Here is a 9,042-nt window from a genome sequence, read left to right as displayed (position 1 = left end):
TAAAGGGGTACTCAACGAACTCCAGTTTTTTGTAGAGCTGCTTTATGATGGAGTTTGTGGAGCAGAATTTGTGGAGCAGTCCAAACACCTGCGGAAAATCGTAATGGATTTTTCTTTTTATGAAATCGTAATGGATTTGATAAAGGATAGGTGATACCCATGGGGTATAAACCCGCTCTATCCCTACCTACATCCAGTGCTGGGGTCCACAACGCAGAGGCACGCCCCCCTTCCTAGCCGGGACCACCACAAAACCTCCCGCCGCCCCCACGTTACACGGGCAGAGAGATAGAGAGAGCGGTGCAGCGTGGAAGGCAAGGCGGCGAGTAGCAGCCGCCGCAGCCCGCAGCGGCCAGCGGGCGAGAGCGAGAGCGCCACCAGCAGACCTCTCGTGTCTCTCGTCACGCTCCCCCTCCCTCTTCGCTTTACTACGCCTTCTCTCTCTCTCTCTCTCTTGTCTCTTCCCCTCCTTTTCCACCCGGCGACGGCGAGCGAGAACTGCCGGGCCCCAAAAGAGGCCGCATTCTTGGTGCTTTCTGAACCTTCTTTACTTTGTCCTCAAATGGCCTCCTCGCCCTCTCCACATCTCCCTTCACCATAGGCACAGGCACCTCTCCCCTCTGCAAGCTCCTCCCTTTCTCGCCTCTTGGTTCTTGCTCTGTCTGTCAGCCCAGAGGCAGAGAAACCCAGAATCAATGGTGGCCATGGCGGCGCCAGGGCGAGCGGCGCTCCTGGCCGTCGCGCTCCTCTTCGCCGCCTTCTTCCCGTCAGCGTCCGCCGCGTCCTCGTACCCCGCAAGTGAGCTCCTTTCCTTTCGCGGCGCCACCGTCTGGTTCGCTTCGCTTCCTCCGCTGATTAAAGTTTTATTCTGCGTCCGGTGGCAGGGATTGCGGGCAGGCTCCTGTCCACCACGGCGTCGGCGGTGGCCAAGCAGTTGTGGTCGCTCAAATCGGCCGCCACCAAGACGGGTAATAATCGCCGGCCCGTGGCGTCGTCATTTCCCTCTCCGATTCTCGGCTTATTCTTCACTCGCTCTTTTCTCACGCCTGCTCCGGCTCCGGTCTCTGGCGGTGTCGACGACAGCGACGGCGGCCGTGGCGGCGCGGCCCAAGGTGCGGTACGAGGGCGGGTACGCGGTGGACACGGTGTTCGACGGCAGCAAGCTGGGGATCGAGCCGCACGCCGTCGAGATCACCCCCGCCGGCGACCTCCTCGTGCTCGACTCCATCAACAGCAACATCTACAGGGTCCAGCTGCCGCTGTCACCATGTGAGCACGCTCTGCCTCCGACCACTCCCCTGTCCTTTTTCAGTTTTTTCAGTCTTCATTCATGGGATTCTGCTAAGTGTCCTGCCTCCCTCGATGATGTGAGGTGTGAGTGAGGAGTTCTGGGTGGTTGGTAGTGGCTGATGCTGCATGCTAACTTCATCATGCGCTGTTCCTCGATTGCGAAATAAACTGTTATTTTCTTCATTGCTAGTAAACCTCGTATGGACAATATGACATGATAGTTCTTTGCCACCTTTGTCACTTTCAGTCCCCATGTTTGTGGCGTCATTGTTCATGAGTTTTTTTTCCCTTCGCTTCCCTTTGTTTATGTACTGTTCGTTTACTTCCTCGGTTTCACATGTCAGAAGTCGAGCAAATAGACCATGACTTTTTATTCCCCAGGAAAAATGTTTGTATGAATTGGTTGCCTTAAATTGTTAGCAATATCTCTGTCTCATGTCACTAAAGGTATAGGTGCCACTTGGAATTTTTACACTGCAACTTCACTATGAGCAAATGCTATATCAGTAACACTTCCCTCACTGCAACAAGATGGCTTGTATTTTAGGACAGTGAAGCTGTCATTTTTATGTTATTTTTAGCATAAGATGCTTCCTGGATTATATCCAAGCAATTCGATTCTGATGGATCTTCTGAAAATGGATCCAACAATGTAGATAGCAGACCAAAGCTCCTTGCTGGTTCTCCAGAAGGTTTATCTGGCCATGTGGATGGAAGGCTGAGAGAAGCAAGGATGAACCATCCTAACGGGTTCACTGTGGACGATAAGGGCAACATTTATGTCGCAGATGCTATGAACATGGCAATAAGAAAGATCAGTGATACAGGTAAGCTAAAATGGCCCATTCTGAGGTAGTCCACATGGCGTTGTCTGGTCCCCCTGGCATCCTCTGTTTGTTCTGTGGTTTTCCTGGAGCTTCTCCAGCACTTATTTACTACTTGTGCCCAAAATTGCATCCCGAACGAGGTATGCTGTCAGTGTGTCTAAAAATTATTTCTCCAGCAGCTATTTAGTAATAGATACCTGGAGGAGATTGTGCTAGGAAATGTAACCAGCATTCTACTCTTGTCTCTTGATGGTTCAAATTTCTACAATCATTTGACCTTCGCTGTTGGTTCTGTTTAAATTCTTTTAGCACATTCATGTTTCTCTTGTAACTAATTTCCTTCAGAATGAACTAATCAATTTACTTTCTTCAGTAGAGATTACCAATCTTTATGCTAAATGAATCTGGCTTTAGCTGAAATTTGTTTGGATCTTCTTCTGGAGCTATCTATTGTAAATATCCTTGTTTATTATATTGTGGATTAAGTTCTTGACAAATTGTACTATAATATTTAGGGGTTACAACCATTGCTGGGGGGAAATCAATTAGAGGAGGGCACATAGATGGGCCCAGTGATGATGCAAAATTCTCAACTGATTTTGAGATCCAGTACATCAGTAGTAGCTGCTCTCTCTTGGTCATTGATAGAGGAAACCAAGCAATTCGAGAGATTCCACTCAACGATGATGACTGTGCATATCAGTATGAAACTGGTTTTCCACTAGGTACATTGCACTTAACCTCTTCTCTCGTATTACTTGACCATATTTTACTTCTGCTCTGTAAAGCCAGTATATGGTCACTGCATTCAGTGCTCAAATTACATAGCAAAAATAAAAGGAGCCTGAAAAAAAAAAGACTAGTAATTACTTTTGATTTTGAATGCTCACAGGGTTTGCATTGCTTTGTGCTGCTGGTTTCTTTGGTTATATGCTTGCATTGCTCCAACGCCGCCTTTTCGGGATGGCATCAACGACAGATGTAAGTTTGTCAAACCGTTTTTATCTGTATCCCGCCCTCTCCTCCCCCTCCCCTCCCCCCCCCCAAAAAAAAGAGAAAAGAAAAGGTGACATAGGTACATTTGCTGACAAGAAGTAGAATTTATAACTAGTGTGTGGACCACAGTTTGTAGGCTTGCTGTAAACCAGCACATTGGTACATGCATATTTGACCATCAACCTTTGGCTACGCTACAGCTAATATTATTATATTCATAATCTTGTGGCTGCAGCCTGTGCACTCGATATGTCTGATACCAATCCTCACAGCTACTAGAACTGGATGTGTGCCAGAACAGTTAAAATGCAAACCTTTTATAGTTCAAGTAATAGATGTTTAGATGATATTTCAGCTTTAGATAACTGATTTTGTTAGTTAGGTAAATGAACAATGATAATGTATTGATTCTGAGGACACATCTATAGAAGAGTGCATAAAAGATAAATGATAGTTTAATTTGTTATTATCTTATTTTAGACCATTGTTAAAGTATAAATGATGACCAAATGCATTATCTTTGCTATGTCACTCATGTATTAATTTACAGTTTCATCTTTATTAAACTAAAATTTTACCTCACAGGAACCTCAAGCGCCTCCAAGACCAAGTATTGCAAGTATCCCTCCATACCAGAAGCCTTTAAATCCTTATGTTCGTCAACCATTCATCCCTAGAGAAGAAACTGCAAAACAGGAAACTGAAGAGGGGTTCTTCACTTCAGCTGGCAAACTCATTGGAGGGGCAAAATCATCTGTGGCTGAGATATTTGGTTTAAAGAAGAAGCGCCTGAGCAACCCATACCATCAGCAGCAACGAAGAGCTAACCCTTGGCCAGTGCAAGAAAGCTATGCCATCCCACATGATGAACACCCTCCAGCACTGGACACAAGAGCGCCAACCCCTCAGAAGAACTACAGCTTGATGACAAAGGAGCCTGAAAAGATCCACTATGTCCGCCATGGGCACCCGTATTTCAATAGCTGGGACGGTCACCGTCACCCTCAGCAGCAGCCAGACCCGCAACTGTATCACCAACAGCAGCACCTGCAGCAGCACAGGCAGTACTCTGCAGGCCCACAGACATTTTACGAGCAGAGCTGTGAGGCTACAAATGAGATTGTCTTTGGCGCAGTCCAGGAGGTGGACAGCAAGCGGCGCATGGTCGAGATCAAGGCTGTGAACTATGGAGACACATTCTATGAGCAGTACGGGATGCGCTACCGCAACAATTTCATCGGCTACAACAACAATAATAACTATTGAACAGCCCATCTATTTTAATTTTCCCTGCCTCCTTTTTTTTTTGTTTTGCCCGTCTTAGTTACATGGTTAGATTTACTGGTCGTCTCCTTATTTCCAATCCTCCATATTCCCTGTAACAAAAAAATAGAAGGTGGAGGCAGCAGAAGCTATCACCTGTTTTAACTTGTACAATGGGGAAACTGGGTTTTGGAAGTACATCGTGATCATATCTTCCTTAGACTTTCTGATGTATGTATTTTACTGACATATCTCAGACTAGGTACAGCAATAACTTCTTACATTCCTGCACTTTTTATGGTTAAGATGTGTTGTGAATTGTGATTCCATGGAAGTATGCCTTCCTGACCACCTAGGTGGATAAGAACTAATGGCATCTGGGAGCTGCCAAACTTGCCTTGCTGCATGCTGCGCTGGTGATAGCTTCTATCTGAAGTCACCCTCACTGACTGCCACAGGCACCTGTTCCTTGGATGCCTGTAGCGTTTGAGACTGGAGATTGTGGGAACGATGCCAGTCACAGGCGATGGATATCACCGAGGCTCCACGCCCCGTGATGGCACTGAATGCGTTCACCTAAAGGGGCAATGTGTGGTTCTGATGACAGGTAGGCCCTAATTTTTTTTAAAAAAAAGACAGGTGGGTCCAGCACGGCAAATACGTAGGCACACATGAAAACAGGAGCCAATCAAGATGAAAAATGGGATTACCTGCTGCCAGTGATGCCAGGTAGCGTTGTTGCTATTGGAGAAATGAAGGTGCCCTGGCTAAGATAATTCTGGCCATCTAGGACCATTGTTTAGCTGGGGTGTGGCCGTGTGGGCTACAGACATACTGTTGTGTCTGAGCTCTGATTACATCGTGATTGGGAAAAGACTGACTATGAGTCTATGACATGTTTCTGACACCCAAGGCAAGCTTGATGCACAATCAGCATGAAAACAGGTCCCTGGAAATTTTGAGGAAAAAAAAGAAGGAACTGATTGTTTTATCATATGTTTTTAATCTACAATGAGAAACATCGGATCGAAACATTCGAAATGCAAAATATATGATGAATTGATGATCATATGCTTTTTAATCTACAGTGAGAAACATTGGATATGAAAAATACATGGTGAAAGTAACTTTTTCAATCTGCTTGAAGAACTGGTTCCTATCTACTCCCTCCGTTGCAAACTATAAGACATTTCTGGCTTTTCTAGATACATTACTTTCATTATGTATCTAAACATAGTATATATCTAAATGCATAGAAAAGTCAGAATTCAGCACAAATCTGTGTTGGGTCAACCAGAGAGCTTCGGTTCCCTGCACTACTGCCTACTAGTGTCATAACAATTGTTGGATTTCTTTGTGCTGACATGCTTGCTATTGCTAGGTTATTAGATAGCTACCCTATAAAAGAAAAGAAAAAGGTTGCTTCATCATGAATTACAACTTGCTTCATCTTCTGTAATATGTACATTTAACTGTTCATCTGATAATTGTCTCCTCTAGATACATCAGGGATTGCTCCAAATATCTGAACCATCAAGCTGCCAGCTGAAAGGGGAAAAAAAGTGGAAAAAAAAACAATCAACTTCTATATTTAAAATCATGAAGCTACTGCAGAAAAAACTAAAGACCAAGGCTCAACGTCAGCTTCTCTATCTAAAGTTTTAAACCCATCAAGGTACTGGCAGGAAAAAAACAAATGATCAAGGAGTTGAGATGAAAGCTTCTCATTTTGAGAGCTTCTTCAACAATTAAACATAAAAAAATACAGCAAATGGAAATTTATGATCCATAATGTCACTGACAACACGGTGAATACGTTTTTACCTATGATCAAGATAGCCCCGACAAATCCTGTCGTGCCCCATCTCTCACCGAGCATTGCCCATGCAAAAGCAGCACCCCATACAGGTTCCAGACCATAAATAATTGCAGTTTCTGTAGCTGATACATCACGCATAGCAGCCACCTGAAATAAAAAAAGGAGAGAAATTCCACAAAATCAGCAGTGATAACAAAAACGATCTCATCCAAGAGAATAGCTGATCTGATGACAACAAAACTAACCTCTGCCCACAAACAAAACGCAGTCGAGAATATGCCAGTGTATAGAATTGCTGGCCAAGGAAAAACCATCACCATACCAAATAACTCCGATGGTGGCCATGTTTTGAAATTCCAGTGTTGCACATTTCGTGTGAAGCATTTAAAAATATATGACGCTGCTGATAGGATTGCTACAACAAACACCTGGTTTTACACTTGTTTAAGAACCTTGTCAAGAGGAACAGAAAAGAACTCGCATAACTGAGGTAATGAATCTTAGTCAGAATACTAACCTCACATCCAACAAGAGTTAAGAAATTTTCTTCCTTTATATTTTTGGAAATATGCTCAGTTCTGAGCATATGAATTGCAAAAGAAAAAGCGCTCACAAGGTTCAGAAGATCACCAATCTGATGGAAGCATGGGATGAGATCATGAGAACATCAATCAATATGGCGGACGCAATCCCTAGTGTAGTTCTAAAAATATTCAAAATATCCAAATTACTAAAGAAGCGATTTTCAGACAAGCGAACAGGCTCATAATGAGTTAAAACTTTGAAGACAACAGTAACCTTGACAAAGCACAGTGTCATAGGCCATAAGACATGCAGACTAAAGGTCCAGACAAACATGTTAACCTGTCCATGCAGATAATCCGACTTACACATGGCGGAGAACCACTTAGCTCCAGCATAGCAACACCAAGAAGTGATAAAAATGCTCCAAACCATGTATGAGCAGGTACTTCTGCTCCAATAAGACCATCCAAGAAAGGGACAATGATCACCTGCAGCAATTTGAATAAAGAATAGTGATGTGATCATATTCATACGTTTTAGGGAAGGCATTGTTGTAGAGTTCTTGAAAAGAGATCTTACAGTGAGTGCAGAAATGAAAGATGCGCGCCCAGCATCAGCTGTAACTAACCCCATAGCCTGAGCCAGGTAGGCCAAGCTTACCCAAATGCCCAACTCTATTCCTCTAAAAAGGATTTGCATATCCCTCAGCGATTTTAGTAACAGCGGCACAAAAGGGATGGCTGCTATAGTGAACCTTAACATATTGAAAAGGTCAGGGTCCAAAAGAGCCTCCGCCTGTTTCACAACTGAAATGTTGCTAGCTGAAAGAAATAAACTGAGTCTTAGCTGAAAATTTAAGAGGAAATCAGCATGCAGAGTAACTACCAGAACCAGTTCAAGCACAAAGCACAAAGCAGACCCTTGTAAGAAACACACACACACACAAAGCAGATGATAAGGTAGTGCAACTTTTGCATGCTGGTTAGTATGTATTCAAATTTTTTATATATGTGTATGTTTTTCGCTCAACACTATTAAAATGCATCCTCTTATTATTGTACATATAAGAAATGTAGAATAAACTGAACCAAACGTTTTATGCTGACACCACAAAAGATGAAATGGAAACGAAGTGGCCACATCATTCAGCAAAAGGATCAATGAACAATTTGACCAAAAGGAATGTCGATTGAAGCCTGTAGTAGGATCACCATTTATATAGGTAAATTTGATTTGATGACTACATTAATCCCCAGAGAAAAAAAACAATCGCTAACGAAGCTTATATCTGCGGCAAAACTCGGGGAAATTGAGCACAGAAGAAACAACTCCAACCCTAAACCTAAACACACCCCACCATTTTCTTGTCGACCATAACATCGAACAGGTGAGGTGCAAACAAACGACCCGTCCGTCTCAAGAAGGCGAGGTGAGGTACGATCGTACCAAATATAAGGGTGACCAGGTTGAGTAGTACGAGACTCCGGGCCTTGCTGGGCACCCAAGACGCCACCTTCCGCCACGCAGCGCGCGCCCTCCGCCTCGCCGACCACAGGGCCGTCCGCTGCGGTGATGGATCCTCAGTTTCAGTTTCAGGGCCAGCGGACTCGCGCATTCCTGGCCGCACCGCCTTCGACCTCCCGATTTCATCCGGCGCCTTATTCTTTGATGACCGCTTCGCGGGAGGGACTGGGAGTGGGGAATCTCTGGACGGAGAGCCGGAGGAGGCAGCGGCCGACGGCCGAAGGAGGTGCCTCCGTCCTGACGATGTCGTCGCCGGGATGCGGGGGCGAGGGCGAATGAGATGAGCGCCTGGTTGAAGGGAGGGGCGCCATGGACGGGAAGAACTCGGATGCTTGGGAAGGAACATCTAGCCGGAGGGAGCCCGGAGGAGAAGGTTCCGGAACCGGAAGGAGGCGATGCGCGAGCGGACGAGAGCACCGGGCGGCGGGCAGGCGAGTAGGTAGAGAGACCTGTGTGAGCTGCCCAGACAAGACGAGGGAGGATACTATTTCGGGCCTCTGAGTGCTGCGGCCCAAAATAGGTGCGTATTTTGTGAAAAAAGTACAAACAAATTATAAGGGACATGTTTTCTACCTTTTCTTTGCATGATTATTCAATGTTTTATTTATATATAATACTCCCTCTGTCCTTGAAAGCTTTAATTTCTAGAATCCGTGCCAGTCAAACTTATTTAACTTTGACCAACTTTGTAGAAAAGACAATCAATATATATGATATAAAATGAGTATCTTATGAAAATATATTTAATGATAAATCTAATGGTATTAATTTGGTACTATAAATCTTAGCATTTTTTTC

At 44.5% G+C, this 9,042-nt stretch overlaps 2 protein-coding genes across 2 annotated transcripts; one reads left to right on the top strand and one right to left on the bottom strand.

Moving 5' to 3' along the window:
* Nucleotides 308–4,672, top strand: LOC8061543. Its single transcript, XM_002438174.2, has 7 exons — nucleotides 308–798; nucleotides 885–968; nucleotides 1,084–1,269; nucleotides 1,947–2,117; nucleotides 2,633–2,842; nucleotides 3,010–3,098; nucleotides 3,699–4,672. Exons 1-7 carry the CDS (start codon nucleotides 696–698, stop codon nucleotides 4,377–4,379), a joined length of 1,524 nt encoding a protein of 507 aa, XP_002438219.1. The 5' UTR covers nucleotides 308–695; the 3' UTR covers nucleotides 4,380–4,672.
* Nucleotides 5,427–8,730, bottom strand: LOC8061542. The gene is made up of 7 exons (XM_021450257.1): nucleotides 8,167–8,730; nucleotides 7,300–7,541; nucleotides 7,086–7,208; nucleotides 6,713–6,829; nucleotides 6,441–6,623; nucleotides 6,201–6,342; nucleotides 5,427–5,921 (listed from the first exon to the last, which is right to left on the bottom strand). The coding sequence occupies exons 1-7, from the start codon at nucleotides 8,588–8,590 to the stop codon at nucleotides 5,845–5,847; spliced, it is 1,308 nt and encodes a 435-aa protein (XP_021305932.1). The 5' UTR covers nucleotides 8,591–8,730; the 3' UTR covers nucleotides 5,427–5,844.

The sequence above is a fragment of the Sorghum bicolor genome, chromosome 10 (assembly GCF_000003195.3).
Source record: "Sorghum bicolor cultivar BTx623 chromosome 10, Sorghum_bicolor_NCBIv3, whole genome shotgun sequence".
NCBI lineage: Eukaryota > Viridiplantae > Streptophyta > Magnoliopsida > Poales > Poaceae > Sorghum > Sorghum bicolor.
Note: the sequence above shows the minus strand (reverse complement) of the source record. Positions and strands in the feature narration are given on the sequence as shown.